General features: G+C 45.4%; 2 protein-coding genes across 2 annotated transcripts in view; one reads left to right on the top strand and one right to left on the bottom strand.

The window, feature by feature from the left end:
* LOC110508193 (glypican-1) overlaps positions 1-18,336 on the top strand; it is a 144,835-nt gene that overhangs the window by 14,251 nt on the left and 112,248 nt on the right. The gene's annotated exons all lie outside the window — the stretch shown is intronic.
* On the bottom strand, positions 14,477-16,972 carry LOC149970810 (uncharacterized). The gene has a single exon (XM_090224847.1). It carries the CDS (start codon positions 16,176-16,178, stop codon positions 14,745-14,747), a length of 1,434 nt encoding a protein of 477 aa, XP_090080973.1. The 5' UTR covers positions 16,179-16,972; the 3' UTR covers positions 14,477-14,744.

The raw sequence follows: 18,336 nt of genomic DNA, 5'->3' as shown, positions 1-18,336 counted from the left end.
CTGCCCCTCCTTCAAATCACCCTCATGATGGCTTAATGATTGTTTTGTCTCTGACAGGATGACATATATCATTTAACTAACTGATCGACAGACAGGACTTCAGACCTTGATTCATCAAAGCTGACATTGGGTGTCTGGCCTATGTTGTTTAGCCCTGAGACATCTCTGGTATTCCAAAGACCCTTGATGCAACCTTGTCTTTGCTGTTTTTGTGCCGTTCTTCAAGCCCTTATTTTATTCACTGACTGTCACTTTAATCAAGAGAGTCTGGTAGGCTTAATTCAGTTTTCAGCATTTCAGGATAGCGCCCCCTAGCTGAGATAGTAGCCTTGGTGGTGGTGATGCGGTGTGTTCTCACACGCATGTGTGGGTGTGTACGTGCAAGCATGTGTGTGTGCGTGTATATGTGTGCATGCTTTTGAGTTTGCATATGTGTTTGTGTGTGTGCATGCACACTTGCACACGCTTGTGTGTGTGTTTGTGTGTGTGTGTGTGGCGTGAAGCATAAAGCAAGATGGCGCCAACAGAGATGGTCGCCTCGCTTCGAGTACTTAGGAAGCCATGCAGTATTTTGTTTTTTATTATTTCTTACATTGTTAGCCCAGAAAATCTTAAGTGTTATTACATACAGCCGAGAAGATCTATTGGATATAAGAGCGACGTCAACTTACCAACATTACGATCTAGGAATACAACATTCCCGAAGCTAATAATTTGTTCAGACCACCACCCAGGACATTGGATCTAATCCCAGAAGCCGACCCAAAACAACGCCGCCGCAGAAGAGGCAGATGGAGAAGATGGAGCAGCCTCCTGGTCAGGCCCCGTAGGCGTGCACACCGCCCACCGCTTCCGAGTATACTACTCTCCAATGTCCAGTCTCTTGACAACAAGGTAGATGAAATTAGAACAAGGGTTGCCTTCCAGAGAGACATCAGAGATTGTAACATTTTCTGTTTCATGGAAACATGGCTCTCTTGGGATACGTTGTCGGAGTCGGTTCAGCCACCGGGCTTCTTCATACGTCGCGCCGACAGAGATAAACACCTCTCTGGGAAGAAGAAGGGCAGGGGTGTATGCTTCATGATTAACAACACATGATGTAATCATAGCAACATACAGGATCTCAAGTCCTTCTTTTCACCCAACTTAGAATTCCTTACACTCAAATGCCGGTCATATTATCCCCAAAGGGAATTATTGTCAGTTATCATCACAGCTGTGTATATACACCCTCAAGCAGATACCACGATGGCCCTCAAGGAACTTCACTGGACTCTATGTAAACTGGAAACCATATATCCTGAGGCTGCATTTATTGTAGCTGGGGATTTTAACAAAGCAAATTTGAGAACAAGGCTACCTAAATTCTATCAGTATATTGATTGCAGCACTCGTGGAGGCAATACACTTGATCACTGCTACTCTAACTTCCGCGAAGCATACAAGGCCCTCCATTGCCCTCCCTTTGGTTAATCCGACCACAACTCCATCTTGCTCCTACCGTCTTATAGGCAGAAGCTCAAACAGGATTTACCCGTGACTAGAACCATTCAACGTTGGTCTGACCAATCGGAATCTACGCTCTTCAAGATTGTTTTGATCACGCGAACTGGGAAATGTTCCGGGCAGCCTCAGAGAATAACATCGAGCTATAAGCTGACACAGTGAGTGAGTTTATAAGGAAGTGCATTGGAGATGTTGTACCAAATGTGACTATTAAAACCTACCCTAACCAGAAACTGTGGAGGCGGCATTCGCGCAAAACTGAAAACGCGAATCACTGCATTTAACCATGGAAAGAGGACTGGGAATATGGCCGAATTTAAACAGTGATGTTATTTCCTCCGCAAGGCAATCAAACCAGCAAAATGTTGGTATAGGGACAAAGTGGAGTCGCAATTCAACGGCTCAGACATGAGACGTATGTGACAAGGACTACAGGAAATCACGGACTACAAAAACAAAACCAGCCATTTCGAGGACATTGATGTCTTGCTCCCAGACAAGTTAAACAACTTCTTTGCCCACTTTGAGGATAATACAGTGCCACCATCACGGCCCTCCCCCTTCTCCGTGGCCGACCTGAGTCAGACATTTAAACGTGTTGACCCTCGCAAGGCTGCTGGCCTAGACGGCATCCCTAGCCGCGTTCTCAGAGCATGCGCAGACCAGCTGGCTGGTGTGTTTACAGACATATTCTATCAATCCCTATCTGAGTCTGCTGTCCCCAAATGCTTCAAAATAGCCTCCATTGTTCCTGTTCCCGAGAAGGCAATGATAACTGAACTAAATGACTACCGCCCCATAGCACTCACTTCTGTCATCATGAAGTGCTTTGACAGACTTGTCAAGGATCATATCACCTTCACCTTACCAGCCACCCTAGACCCACTTCAGTTTGCATTCCGCCCCAACAGGTCCACAGATGATGCAATCACCATCACACTGCACACTGCCCTATCCCATCTGGACAAGAGGAATACCTATGTAAGAATGCTGTTCATTGCATACAGCTCAGCATTCAACACCATAGTACCCTACAAGCTCATCATTAAGCTGGAAGCCCTGGGTCTCAACCCCGCCCTGTACAATTGGGTCTTGGACTTTCTGACGGGCCGCCCCAGGTGGTGAAGTAGGAAACAACATCTCCACTTCGCTGACACTCAACACTGTGGCCCCAGAAGGGTGTGTGCTCAGCCCTGTACTCCCTGTTCACCCATGACTGCGTGGCCATGTACGCCTCCAACTCAATCATCAAGTTTGCAGACGACACAACAGTAGTGGGCTTGATTACCAACAACGAAGAGACAGCCTGCAAGGAGGAGGTGAGCGCACTCGGAGTGTGGTGTCAGTAAAACAACCTCTCAGCAGAGGGAGCACCCTCCTATCCACATCGAAGGGAGAGTAGTGGAGAAGGCGGAAGTTTTAAGTTCCTCAGCGTACATATCACAGACAAACTGAAATGGTCCACCCATACAGACAGTGTGGTAAAGAAGGCGCAACAGTGCCTCTTTAACTTCAGGAGGCTGAAGACATTTGGCTTGTCACCTAAAACCCTGACAAACTTTTACAGATGTACAATGGAGAGAATCCTTTCTGGCTGTATCACATGCTGGTACGGCAACTGCACCACCCTCAACCGCAAGGCTCTCCAGAGGGGGGTGCGGTCTGCACAACGCATCACCGGGGGCAAACTACCTGCCCTCCAGGACACCTACACCACCCGATGTCACAGGAAGGCCAAAAAGATCATCAAGGACAACAACCACCTGAGCCACTGCCTGTTCACCCCTCTACCATCCAGATGGCGCAGTCAGTACAGGTGCATCAAAGATGGGACCAAGAGACTGAAAAACAGCTTCTATCACAATGCTAAACAGCACTCACTAACTCAGAGAGGCTGCTGCCTACATAGAGATTCAAATCGCTGGCAACTTTAATAAATGGATCACTAGTCACTGTAAACAAATCCACTTTAGTAATTTTAACATATACTACATTACTCATCTCATATGTACATACCTTATACTATACCTTGTAGGTGTCACGTTCTGACCTTAAGTTCTGTTGTTATGTCTTTGTTTTAGTATGGTCAGGGCGTGAGTTGGGTGGGTTGTCTATGTTCCTTTTTCTATGTTTTGGGATTTCTGTGTTTGACCTGGTATGGTTCTCAATCAGAGGCAGCTGTCAATCGTTGTCCCTGATTGAGAACCATACTTAGGTAGCCTGGTTTCACTTTTGAGTTGTGGGTGATTGTTTCCTGTGTCTGTATTTGTACCATACTGTTTCGATTTTCGTTTGTCCATTCACGTTGTTATTGTGTATTTTTGTAGTGTTCAGTTTTATATATTAAAATGGACACTTACCACGCTGCACATTGGACCGACCTCTCTTACTCCTTGTCAGAAGAAGAGGAGCGTCGTTACAGTAGGCTACGTGTGCCTTTTTAAAAATGCATGTAGTTCTGTTCTGTCTAATGATGTTCTGTATTATGTCATTCTGTATTATGTTTCATTTTTTGTGTGGACCCCAGGAAGAGTAGATGCTGCTTTTGCAACAGCTGATGGGGATCCTAATAAAATACCAAAAACCATCTATTGAACCTTGCCTATGCTGCACGGCCATCGCTCAGCCATCGCTCAGCCATATATTTACATGTCCATATTCTTATTCCATCCCTTTAAATTTGTGTGTATTAGGTAGTTGTTGGGGAATTGTTTGATTACTTGTTAGATATGGCTGCACTGTCGGAACTAGAAGCAAAAGCATTTCGCTACACTTGCATACACTTGCATTATCTGCAAATCATGTGTATGCGACCAATAAAATGTGATTTGATTTGAACTACACACACTCTGTGGCTCAATGTCACCTCTTACTGGGGCTAATGACATGCTAATAGTGACCGTGAATATGCTGCCCTACACACTGCTCTCAGCCCAGAGGTTAAATGCAGACAGATACTTTGTCCCTCCACTGGAACAATGGCACAACACTGTGGACCAGCTGACGACTCAGAGATAGTCAACAACCACGTGCTTTGAGGCTAAGCTATATGGAATTGTTTGTAGAAAGTCATACCAAGGATCATTTAGCCGTTTGATTTAGAATTTGAAGACTCATTGAAGTATCCCCAAATCACATATATTTGATGAAAAATTAACATTTTGGCTTCACTGCTATTAGCCGATACAAACGCATTGAACAAAAGATATTCCACAAAAAAATCTAAAGGAAGTTTGTTCTGATATATCTGTCCTATATCTTAGAGATAGAAGAAAGATCAGGAAATGTTTTTAGATTATTTCTTTTACATGCATTTAACCCCTTATTTTCGGAACTAAACAGTCTCCTTATACAGTGGCTTCGGGAAAATATTCAGACCCCTTGACTTTTTTCACATTTTGTTACGTTAGAGCCTTATTTTAAAATGTATTAAATTGTTTTTTCCCCTCATCAATCTCCACACAATGACCCATAATGGCAAAGCAAATAGGGTATTCAGACCCTTTACACAGTACTTTGTTGAAGCACGTTTGGCAGTGATTACAGAATCAAGTGTTCTTGGGTATGACGCTACAAGCTTGGCATACCTGTATTTGGGGAGTTTCTCCCATTCTTCTCTGCAGATCCTCTCAAGCTCTGTCAGGTTGGATGGGAAGTGTTGCTAAACAGCCCTTTTCGGGTCTCTTCAGAGATGTTTGATCGGGTTCAAGTCCAGGCTCTGGCTTGGCCACTCAAGGACATTCAGAGACTTGTCCCAAAGCCACTCCTGCATTGTTTTGGCAATGTGCTTAATGTCGTTGTCCTGTTGGAAGGTGAACCTTCACCCTAGTCTGAGTTCCTGAGCGCTCTGGATCAGGTTTGAATCAAGGATCTCTCTGTACCTTCCTCCATTAATCTTTGCCTTGATCCTGACTAGTCTCCCAGTCCCTGCCGCTGAAAAACATCTCCACAGCATGATGCTGCCACCATGTTTCAGCGTAGGGATGGTGCCCGGTTTCCTCCAGACGTGACGCTTGGCATTCAGGCCAGAGAGTTCAATCTTGGTTTCATCAGACCAGAGAATCTTGTTTCTCATGGTCTGAGAGTCTTTAGGTGCCTTTTGGCAAACTCCAAGCGGGTTGTCATGTGTCTTTTAATGAGGAGTGTCTATCGTCAGGCCACTCTACCATAAAGGCCTGATTGGTGAAGGGCTGCAGAGATGGTTGACGTTCTGGAAGTTTCTCTCCATAGAGGATCTCTAGAGCCACGTCAGAGTGACCATCAGGTTCTTGGTTACCTCCCTGACCAATGCCCTTCTCCCCCGATTGCTCAGTTTGGCCGGGTGGCCAAGTCTAGGAAGAGTCTTAGTGGTTCCAAACTTCTTGCATTTAAGGATTATGGAAGCAACTCTATTCTTGGGGACTTTCAATGCTCCAGAAATGTTTTGGTATCCTTCCCCAGACAATTCCTCTGACCTCATGGCTTGGTTTTTGCTCTGACATGCACTGTCAACTGTGGGATCTTATGTAGACAGGTGTGTGTCTTTCCAAATCATGTTCAATCCATTGAATTTACCACAAGTGGACTCCAATCAAGTTGTAGAAACATCTTAAGGATGATCAATGGAAACAGAATGCACCTGAGCTCAATTTCAAGTCTCATAGCAAAGGGTCAGAGTTCTTATGTAAATAAGGTATTTCAGTTTATTATTTTGAATACATTTGCTAACATTTCTAAAAACCTGTTTTCACTTTGCCATAATGGGGAAAAGTGAAATAGCTGTGCAACTACGTTCCATCCAACCTGACAGCTTGAGAGGATCTGCAAAGAAGAATGAGAGAAAATTCCCAAGCTTGAAGTGTATAAATTGTCCAAATGTGGTATTGTGTATAGATTGATGAGGGGAAAAAACAATGTAATACATTTTAGAATAAGGCTGTAAGTCCAGGGGTCTGAATACTTTCACAATGCACTGTTCTTCCATTCACTTTTCCAATTGGTTCCGGGGGACCTTAAGACAAGTGTTGTGAGGCCTGTGGGCATCCTAGAGAAAAACAACTGACATGTACAGTACCAGTCAAAAGTTTGGACACACCTACTCATTGCAGGGTTTTTCTTTATTTTTTACTATTTTCTACATTGTAGAATAATAGTGAAGACATCAAAATCAAGAAATAACCCATATGGAATCATGTAGTAACCAAAAAAGTGGTAAACAAATCAAAATATATTTTAGATTCTCAAGGTAGCCATCACTTAGTCCCTTGATGACAGCTTTGCACACTCTTGGCATTCTCTCAACCAGCTTTATGAGGTAGTCACCTGGAATGCGTTTCAATTAACAGGTGTGCCTTGTTAAAAGTTAATTTGTGGAATTTCTTTCCTTAATGAGTTTGAGCCAACTAGTTGTGTTGTGATAAGGTATGGGTGGTATACAGAAGATAGCCCTATTTGGAAAAATAACAAGTCAAATCAAAATCAAATTTATTTATATAGCCCTTCTTACATCAGCTGATATATCAAAGTGCTGTACAGAAACACAGCCTAAAACCCCAAACACCTGCAATGTAGAAGCAGGTGGCTAGGAAAAACTCCCTAGAAAGGCAAAAACCTAGGAAGAAACCTAGAGAGGAACCAGGCTATGAGGGGTGGCCAGTCCTCTTCTGTCTGTGCTGGGTGGAGATTATAACAGAACATGGCCAAAATGTTCAAATGTTCATAAATGACCAGCATGGTCAAATAATAATAATCACAGTAGTTGTCGAGGGTGCAACAAGTCAGCACCTCAGGAGTAAATGTCAGTTGGCTTTTCATAGCCGATCATTGAGAGTATCTCTATTGCTCCTGCTGTCTCTAGAGAGTTGAAAACAGCAGGTCTGGGACAGGTAGCACGTCGGTGAACAGGTCAGGGTTCCATAGCTGCAGGCAGAACAGTTGAAACTGGAGCAGCAGCATGGCCAGGTGGACTGGGGACAGCAAGGAGTCATCATGCCAGGTAGTCCTGAGGCATGGTCCTCGGGCTCAGGTCGTCCAAGAGAGAGAAAGAAAGAGAGAATTAGAGAGAGCACACTTAAATTCACACAGGACACCGGATAAGACAGGAGAAATACTCCAAATATAACCGACTGACCCTATCATTACTTTACGACATGGTCAGTCAATTCTGAAAATGTCAAGAACTTTGGAAGTTTCATTTAGAGCAGTCGCAAAAACCATCAAACGCTATGATGAATCTGGCTCTCAGAGGACCGCGACAGGGAAGGAAGACCCAGAGTTACCTCTGCTGCAGAGCATAAGTTCATTAGAGTTACCTGCCCAAATAAATGCTTCACAGAGTTCAAGAAACAGACACATCTCAACATCGACTGTTCAGAGGAGAGTGTTTGAATCAGGCTTTCATTGCTGCAAAGAAACCACTACTAAAGTACACCAATAATATAAGAGACTTGCTTGGGCCAAGAAACACGAGGAATGAACTCTGTGAAATCTGTGCTTTGAGATTTTGGTTCCAACCGCTGTGTCTTTGTGAGATGCAGAGTAGGTGAATGAATCATCTCTGCATGTGTGGTTCCCGCTGTAAAGCATGGAGGAGGAGGTGTGATGGCGCTTTTCTGGTGACACTGTTGGTAGAAACGCGTTCACCATCTGGCAGTCCGACGGAAAAATCTGGGTTTGGAGATGCCAGGAGAATGCAACCTGCCCGAATGCTTAGTGTCAACTGTAAAGTTTGGTGGAAGAGGAATAATGGTCTGGGGCTGTTTTTAATGGTTCGGCTAGGCCCCTTAGTAACAGTGAAGGGAAATCTTAACATTACAGCATACAATGACATTCTAGACGATTTTGTGGCAACTTCCGACTTTGTGGCAACAGTTTGGGGAAGGCCCTTTCCTGTTCCAGCATGACAATCCCAGTAGTGGGTAAAGTTCTCAATTGTCATACTTGAGTAAAGTTAAAGATACCTTAATAGAAAATGACTTCAGTAAAAGTGTGTTTAGTGAGTCTGCCAGATCAGAGGCATTAGGGATGACCCCGGATGTTCTCTTGATAAGTGTGTGAAATGGACCATTTTCCTGTCAAAATTTAATGAATACTTTTGGCTGTCGGGGAAAATGTATGGAGTAAAAAGTACATTATTTTGTTTAGGAATGTAGTGAAGTAAAAGTAAAAGTTGGCAAAAATATAAATAGTAAAGTAAAGTACAGAAACTCAAAAAAAACGACTTAAGTAGTACTTTAACGTATTTTTACTTAAGTACTTTACACCACTGGACAATACCCCTGTGCACATATCAAGGTCCATACAGAAATGGTTTGTCGAGATCGGTGTGGAAGAACTTGACTGACCTGCATAAGCCCTGACCTCAACTCCATCAAACACCTTTGGGATTAGGCCTGATCGCCCAACAGCATTGACCAACCTCATTAATGCTCTTTTGGCTGAATGGAAGCAAATCCCCGCTGCAATGTTCCAACATCTAGTGGAAAACCTTCCCAGAAGAGTTGAGGCTGTTATAGCAGCAAAGGGGGGACCAACTCCATATAAATATCACATTTAGAGAATGAGCTCTCTGGTACTTTTAGTGATATGACCCATTTTATGCATAGAAATTGACATTATAGGTCTTCATAGCCCTTATTTAGGATCGCACAGTCAGCAAATCACCAGCAGAGGGAGTTTCCTTAGAATCAATTTCCTCTTCACTGTATTGATTGATGGTGCTCATAAAATGTATCATACCTTCAGAACTAGTACAGAACCAACTCTGGAAATGTGATGTACTTGTATAGTGTATTGTTCAAAACATGTCTTAAAATAAACTAAACCAAAAAGGGTAGTTTTGGTTGCTAAAATTCTAATAGTTCACCTAATTTCAGTTTATGTGACAAAACAAGTAAGTTTAGTGTAGAGAATCATTGTACCATCTAAACCGCTGTGAAATATATTTTACATAACAAAAAATATTGTATTTTCAGCTGTTTGATGCTGGTGTTCAAAACCGAAAGACGCAAAAATGAAACTTAAGAATGGGACGCATAGAAATATCGCACATAGAACAGATCTATCGCTTCTTAGACTTGCTTTCAATGAGAAAAACAGATCTATAACACATATTTCTATGTGGATTTTGTTGGGTCGCCCAACAAGTTACATATCGCAGCTTTAATATCTTTAATGTTGAATAAATTAATGTGGCATTTTTTTTTCAGGATCTGGACATACTCCATATTTTAGTGCACAAAACAGAGAGTATATTGACACCAAGATGTTGTCTGTATAGTGTACGGTTCACAGATCATAGGGTATTACATGTATCGTTATTAAAAGGGCCTAAAATGGCGACTTTCGTCGTGATTTTCCCCCTCAAAAATGTGATGCATATGTAAAAGCATGTTAAACATCCTTTCCCCCAATGAAGTTCCTAAATGAGAATTGCCACATAATTCTGAAAAACAGCTGGAGTGGAATCGCCCTAGTGTCTCTGTCTGAATCCTTCAGCAGTTGAAAGTCTGTGAGCTCTGCATTGATGTGTGTGTGTGTGTGTGTGTGTCTGTGTGTGTGTTTGTTTGTTTGTGTGTCTGTGTGTGTGTGTGTTGGCCTACACAAGTGGACATGTTTAACTATACTTGTGGGATCACAAGTCCCCACAATAATTTTGACCAACTCGGGACATTTAGTTAGTCCCCACAAGGAAAAAGGCTATTTGTAGGGGGTGTGGGGTTAGAATTTGGGTTAGGGGTTGGGTCAGGGTCTAGGGTTGGGTCAGGGTTTAGGTTAGGTTTTGGAGTTAAGGTTAGGTTAATTTTAGTGTTAGGGTAAGGGTTAGGGTTAGGGTTAGGTTTAGGGTTAGGGTTAGGTCTAGGGTTAAGGGTTAGGGTTAGGTTTAGGGTTAGGGTTAGGTCTAGGGTTAAGGGTTAGGGTTAGGTTTAGGGTAAGGGTTAGGGTTAGGTTTAGGGTAAGGGTTAGGGTAAGGGTTAGGGAAAATAGGATTTTCAATGGAAATCAATTGTGTGTCCCCACATGATTAGTTAATTAATTAGTTATGATTAGTGTGTGTGTGTGTGTGTGTGTGTGTGTGTGTGTGTGTGTGTGTGTGTGTGTGTGTGTGTGTGTGTGTGTGAGCATGTGTGAGTGTGTGGCTGTTTTTCCTAGCCACCGTGCTTCTACACCTGCATTGCTTGTTTTTGGGGGTTTTAGGCTAGGTTTCTGTACAGCACTTTGTGACATCAACTGATGTAAGAAGGGCTATATAAATACATTTGATTGATTGATTGTCTGTCTCATAATTAATCCTCAGCAGTTTAAAGGCAGCGTGCTGCTGTGAATTGGTGTGTGTTTATGTAGAGGATGTGCAGGCGTTGCTATGAGGCTGATGTCAGTAGTCAGTCTGTTGAAGCATTAAACCGTGATGGTGTGCTGGGAGCATGAAACAGACCACTGTGTGTTTGGTCCCCTCCAGAGGGGAACAGAGGAGGCAGGGAGCTCTGCTCGGCCCTGCAGGTTGGGCAGGCTCTGGCCTGCATATTGAGGAAGAAAATACAGGAGGAAGAGAGGAAGAAGGGGGGTGAAGGATGGAGGAGGAGGAGGACGATCCTTGATGTTCCACATTGGGAAAAAGAGAGGATGGGGAATAGATAAAGTCGAGGGGGGAAGAAATGCTGTTTGCCGTTATTCTCAGCCAGGTCACCCGAGTGCGGTTTTGCTAGGTTGTTGTGGACGTAGATAGCGCATAAGAGTTAACATCTGCCTCTTATTCCAAAGGTTTTGCATGTTTGAATCCAGGGATAGAACATTTTTTTTAAGCCTCTCTCAAACCTTAACCCTTTCCTTAACCATTCAGAGTTAATGCCTAAACTTAACCTTCAACACTTCAAAATGAATGTTGACGTTTGCAGCAACTTTGAAATTTGTTGTTTGAGAATCATAGATGAAGGTCTAATTCTGATGTGAGACTATGAGACTGGTTACTTTGTGGGTTCTTTGACAAAAGAGAGAAGGTGGTCAACTGACAGACATTGACAGATGTTGAATCAGGACATTTATCCTGCACTGTTCAAATTAAGTGCTTTGTAACACTAAAACTGGAATCTGAGCTGCCACCAACTTTAAGGAGACCAAACCTTGACTATACTATTCCGTGCCGGGTAACTGTACCAGGCGGGTAACTGTACCAGGCGGGTAACTGTAATGGGTAACTGTGTCTTTTCTGACGACTGTCAATTCCTACTCATCTTATTTAGTTTGTCTTCTTTTTTCCTTCATTCTCCTTTTCATTGTTGCTCTTCAGATGTGAGAGTGGCAGTTCACAGATTTGGTTATCCCCCCTGCAGATGCAGATACAGACACAAACAAGCACACCCACACACACACACACACACACACACACACACACACACACACACACACACACACACACACACACACACACACACACACAGCAGCATTGCAGTGACATTGACCATGGTGACCCAGCACAGATCAGCCTCCTGGAGGGCCACAGCAGTTCAGAGGAGAGCTGCCCAGCATGGTTCACTTTGTGTGTGGGTGTCAGTGTGTGTATGTGTGTACGCGTGTCTGTGTGACTGTAACTGTGTGTGCGTGCATGTGTGACTGCAGGGGTGGCAATGTGTCTTAGCTTTTGTTTTCAGAGGAATGGATTCTGTCAAATGCAGAATTGTACACCCTTATTCCAGCAAGAGAGCTTGTGTCAACCTTGCTCCTCAGAGAGAGAGTGTGTGTGTGTGTGTGTGTATGTGTGTGCACTTGTGTGCTCTTGCGTGTGTGACTGTAAGCCAGCCAAGGCAATCTTTTTTGGATCATGTCCTTGCTAGCAATATTCTCAGTGGAATAGCTGAAAATCTAAAGTGAAAAGAAGTAATATTACTTTTCTCTATGACAGAAATACTTTTCTCTATGACAGTATTACTTTTCTCTATGGCAGAAATACTTTTCTCTATGACAGTATTACTTTTCTCTATGACAGAATTACTTTTCTATTACCTTTATTTTACTCCCCTGCATGTGCTCCAGTCCACAAAACGTCATTCACTTCTAAACCCTACCTGATCAACCTTCACCTAGTTACAGCTTCCCATGTCTAAACTACATGGCAGCAAGTCTTTCCATGGAAAATGTCAGCCCTGAAGCCTTGGAGGACGTGGTGCCCCGCCTTAAACAGTGCTCTAGGGCACACACTGAGCGCAAAGGAGGTGTGTAATTTATGCTCACACACACACACAAATACACACACGAACACACACACGAACACACACACACACACACACACACACACACACACACACACACACACACACACACACACACACACACACACACACACACACACACACACACACACACACACAGCATCAGTGTAGTGATATTGACCATGGTGAACCAGCATGGCTCAACCCCTCACATGTGTGATGTTTGATGGATCTCCTCCGGATTGTGACAGCCTTCAGGCCCTAAGTTTCACAGGAGATAGAGAGGGAGCGAGAAAGAGGGAGGGAGAGGGAGAAAGAGGGGTTTGAAATAGAGAGAGAGAGGGAGAATGAGGGTGGCGATACAGAGAGAGAGAGAGAGAGAGAGAAGAGAGAGAGAAAAATTAAGAGGGTGGAGATAGGGAGAGGGGGAGAAAGAGGGTGGAGATAAGGACCCTGGGACTAAACACCTCCCACTGCAACTGGATTCTGGACTTCGTGACGGGCCAACCCCCAGGTGGTAAGGGTAGGTAACAACACATCTGCTAGGCTAATTCTCAACCTGGCCTGGCAGTGTGGTGGCAGTGTGGTGCTAGGATAACAACCTCTCCCTCAACGTGATAAAGACCAAAGAGATGATTGTGGACTACAGGAAAAGGAGGACCGAGTACGCCGCCATTCTCATCAACGGTGCAGTAGTGGATTGAGAGCTTCAAGTTCCTTGGTGTCCACATCACCAACAAATGAACATGGTCCAAACACACCAAGACAGTCATGAAGAGGGCACAACAAAGCCTATTCCCCCTTCAAAAGATTTGGCATGGGTCATCAGACCTTCAAAAAGCTCTACAGCTGCACCATGGAGAGTATCATGACTGGTTGCATCACCGCCTGGTATGGCAACTGCTATACAATACAAAAACTAAACCAACCACCCTTGTCACACCCTGACCTAACCAAAATAATAAAGAAAACAAAGATAACTAAGGTCAGGACGTGACAAACACAGAGAGCCAGGACTCCCATTTATCATCCCCTCTGAAAGACAGCACCCTACACAGGGAATTGTACCCAATCATGGCCTTGGGATATTTTTTTAGATCAGAGGAAAGGGAGGGAAAACAAACTCAATCTACTTTAAAATTACTAAAGCCAAATAGAAACTGTGTAGGAATGATAATGGACTTATATTCCAAAAAACGGATCTTGTTGAAGAATGCGCCACCGGGGCAAAATTAGTTTGGCACCCCTGGTCTAAACAGAGCATGTATACTGTTCAATATATAGCCAAGACCCTGTCTCCACAGATTACATCATGCACACATGCACTCACGCACATGCACATGCACACACACACACACACACACACACACACACACACACACACACACACACACACACACACACACACACACACACACACACACCATCTCTTCTTTCCTCTAATGGTTTCCCAAACTCTCTTAATTAGGCCTCTTCAGACATGCAGATGTTCTCCCTCTGTCGTTAGTGAGACACTGGGGAATGTGTGTGTATGTGTGTGTGTTAGGGAGACACTGGGGAACGTGTGTATATGTGTGTGTGTTAGGGAGACACTGGGGAACGTGTGTGTGTGTGTGTGTGTTAGGGAGACACTGGGGAACGTGTGTGTGTGTGTGTTAGGGCGACACTGGGGAACGTGTGTGTGTGTGTGTGTGTGTGCATTAGGGAGACACTGGGGAACGTATGTGTGTGTTAGGGAGACACTGGGGAACGTTTGTGTGTGTGTGTGTGTGGTGCGAGGGCTGACGAGGCACCTACAGTACCAGTTGTCTCAAGGTGTGTCATGTGTTAGTTGTGCAGAGGGGAGAACGGAGTCAGGCGCAGGACACAGAACTGAGTAAAATAACGTACTCTTACTCAGGAAAAATAATCAGCAAAAATAACTCCACGCAGGGATAACAAACCCTAACACAACAGACTAACACAGAACCGGAACAATCAAGCACAAAACATAATGAGAACCAGAAGGTTAAATAGGGAAATAATAATCATGTAATGGGAACAATCAAGACATTACAAATGGAAAAAGAAACGTGGATCGGTAGCAGTCAGAAAGCCGGTGACGATGACCTGGGGACCGTCACCAAAGAGGGACTGGGGACAGTCGCTGCAGGCTCCGGACTGGGGGCCATCACCAGAGGCTTCAGACTGGGGACAGTCTCTGCAGGCTCCGGACGGCGGACCGTCGCTGGAGACTCCGGACTGGGGACAGTCGCTGCAGGCTCCGGACTGGGGACCGTCGCTGCAGGCTCCGGACAGCGGACCGTCGCTGGAGACTCCGGACCGCAGATCGTCACTGGAGGCTTCGTTCCATGGATCATCACTGGAGGCTTCGGGCCATGGATCATCACTGGAGGCTTCTTGCCATGGATCATCACTGGAGGCTCCGGGCCATGGATCATCACTGGAGGCTTCGTGCCATGGATCATCACTGGAGGCTTCGTGCCATGGATCATCACTGGAGGCTCCTGGCCATGGATCATCACTGGAGGCTTCGTGCCATGGATCATCACTGTAGGCTTCGTGCCATGGATCATCACTGGAGGCTCCGGGCCATGGATCGTCACTGGAGGCTTCGTGCCATGGATCATCACTGGAGGCTTCGGGCCATGGATCATCACTGGAGGCTCCGGGCCATGGATCGTGACTGGAGGCTTCGTGCCATGGATCATCACTGGAGGCTTCGTGCCATGGATCATCACTGGAGGCTCCGGGCCATGGATCGTCACTGGAGGCTCCGGGCCATGGATCATTACTGGAGGCTTTGTGCCATGGATCATCACTGGAGGCTTTGTGCCATGGATCATCACTGGAGGCTTTGTGCCATAGATCATCACTGGAGGCTCCGTGCCATGGATCATCACTGGAGGCTTCGGGCCATGGATCGTCACTGGAGGCTTCGTGCCATGGATCATCACTGGAGGCCGGGTGCGTAGAGCTGGCACAGGACGCACCGGGCTGGAAAGACGCCCTGGAGGCCTGGTGCGTGGAGCTGGCACAGGGCTTGCCGGGCTGGGGAGACACACTGCGTAGAGTTGGCACAGGATATACTGTGCCGTGGAGACGCACCGGAGGTCTGGAGTGCAGAGCTGGCACAACCCGTCCTGGCTGGATGCTCACCGTAGCCCGGCAACTGCGGGTCACTGGCACAGGACGCACTGGGCTGTGAAGGCGCACCGGAGACACAGTGCGTAGAGCCGGCGCAGGATATCCTGGGTCGAAGAGACGCATCGGAGACCAGGGACGCTGAGCCGGCACAATCCGTCCTGGCTGAATGCCCACTCTAGCACAGCAAATGTGGGGAGCTGGCACAGAGCGCACTGGGCTGTGGATGCGTACCGGAGACACAGTACGTGTAACCACAAAGCATGGTGCCTGAAGGGTCACACGCTCCTCAAAGCGACTGTCTTGCTCCAGACTCCAACCCCTCCAAACTCTTTCGTCCATCTCCACTGCCAAACACTCCTCGCTCAAACGGTCCAGACTCCAACCCCTCCAAACTCTTTCGTCCCTCTCCACTGCCAACCACTCCTTGCTCAAACGGTCCAGACTCCAACCCCTCCAAACTCTTTAATCCCTCCACTGCCAACCACTCCTCGCTCAAACGGTCCAGACTCCAACCCCTCCAAACTCTTTTGTCCCTCTCCACTGCCAACCACTCCTCGCTCAAACGGTCCAGACTCCAACCCCTCCAAACTCTTTCGTCCCTCTCCACTGCCAAACACTCCTCGCTCAAACGGTCCAGACTCCAACCCCTCCAAACTCTTTCGTCCCTCTCCACTGCCAACCACTCCTCGCTCAAACGGTCCAGACTCCAACCCCTCCAAACTCTTTTGTCCCTCTCCACTGCCAACCACTCCTCGCTCAAACGGTCCAGACTCCAACCCCTCCAAACTCTTTCGTCCCTCTCCACTGCCAACCACTCCTCGCTCAAATGGTCCAGACTCCAACCCCTCCAAACTCTTTCGTCCCTCTCCACTGCCAACCACTCCTCGCTCGAACGGTCCAAGCATTCCTCCTCGGTCTCGGACTCACCCCTCAGCACAGACGCCCACGTCATCTGCCTCCCCCAAAAAATGTTTGGGGCTGCCTCTCGGGTTTCCGTTGTGTCCTCTCCTCCTGACCACGCTGCTTGGTCCGTTTGTGGTGGGATCTTCTGTTACGCTCGTTGTTGGAATTAGACCAAGGTGCAGCGTGGTAGGCGTACATTTTGAATTTATTAAATGAACACCAAAAAAAACAAGAAAGATAAACGACACGTAAAGTATTGTGGCCTAACACAGCAACTAGCAAAAACAAGATCCCATAACTGAAGGTGGGAAAAAGGGCTGCCTAGTATGATCCCCAATCAGAGACAACGATAAACAGCTGAATCTGATTGGGAACCATACTAAACCAACAAAGAAATAGAAACATAGATTTGCCCACCCAAGTCACACCCTGACCTAACCAAATAGAGTGACATAAGTACACACTCTCTAAGTTCCTAACTAGTACTCCCCCCCTCTAGGAGGACCAAGGTCATACCCCAGTCATACCAACCAGCTCTACTTATTTGATTGCGTGCAGTCAATGTGATCTACTCTCCCTCTTTACCTCTCTCTCCATCTCGCTCTCTCGCTCTCTCTCGTTCTCTCAATGCCCACCATCCCCTCGTGGCCGTGATCAGTATAATCAAACACGTTCACTGTGCATTAAGGTAATGATGAGTTTTGTAGTTGTGTGTTCAATTGAGTGCGTCAGTTGAATTACTAGGTGGGTATTGTAGACGAGAATAATTGGAAATGATTTACCTGGCCAAAATCAAGGTGTAAATAAAGAAATACAGAGTACTGCTGCTTGTGTTCCTGTAGGGTGATGGATGAGAGGAACAGGTTCAGACAAGCCCTCTGGCACAGAAACATACAGACACACAGAACTAGTGCATCCAGACCTGTCTGAATGGCCACAATTTACGTATTCAGGGAAGTTGAAAGCAATTGAAAACAATGTAGGTAAATTGAAAGTAATTTTCTTTCATGGGTCAATCTCCTTTTCTTCACCTGACATCTATCTCTTTCTCTATTCCCCTTTCAATGTGGCACTCTATGTTCTGTTTTCCTCTCTCTCTCTTTCTCTCTCTCTCTCTCTCTCTCTGTCTCTCTCTGTCTCTCTCTCTCTCTTTCTCTCTCTCTCTCTCTGTCTCTCTCGCTATCTCTCTCTCTCTTTCTCTCTGTCTCTCTCTCTCTGTCTCTCTCTCTCTCTGCCTCTCTCTCTGTCTCTCTCTCTCTCTCTGTCTCTCTCTCTCTCTCTCTCTGTCTCTCTCTCTCTCTCTCTCTCTCTCTCTCTCTCTCTCTCTCTCTCTGTCTCTGTCTCTGTCTCTCTCTGTCAATTCAATTCAATGGGCTTTATTGGCATGGGAAACATGTGTTAACATTGCCAAAGCAAGTGAGGTAGATAATATACAAATGTGAAATAAACAATAAAAATGAACAGTAAACATTACACATACAGAAGTTTCAAAAGAATAAAGACATTACAAATGTCATATTATGTATATATACAGTGTTGTAACAATTTACAAATGGTTAAAGTACACAAGGGAAAATAAATAAGCATAAATATG

Source organism: Oncorhynchus mykiss, chromosome 28, assembly GCF_057628025.1.
Source record: "Oncorhynchus mykiss isolate SJ-2025 chromosome 28, ASM5762802v1, whole genome shotgun sequence".
In the NCBI taxonomy this organism is placed as follows: Eukaryota; Metazoa; Chordata; class Actinopteri; order Salmoniformes; family Salmonidae; genus Oncorhynchus; species Oncorhynchus mykiss.
Note: the sequence above shows the minus strand (reverse complement) of the source record. Positions and strands in the feature narration are given on the sequence as shown.

Bases quoted from the DNA above. Each gene is read 5' to 3' on its own strand.
- LOC149970810 (XM_090224847.1), bottom strand. From the start codon at position 16,178: ATGGACGAAAGAGTTTGGAGGGGTTGGAGTCTGGAGCAAGACAGTCGC.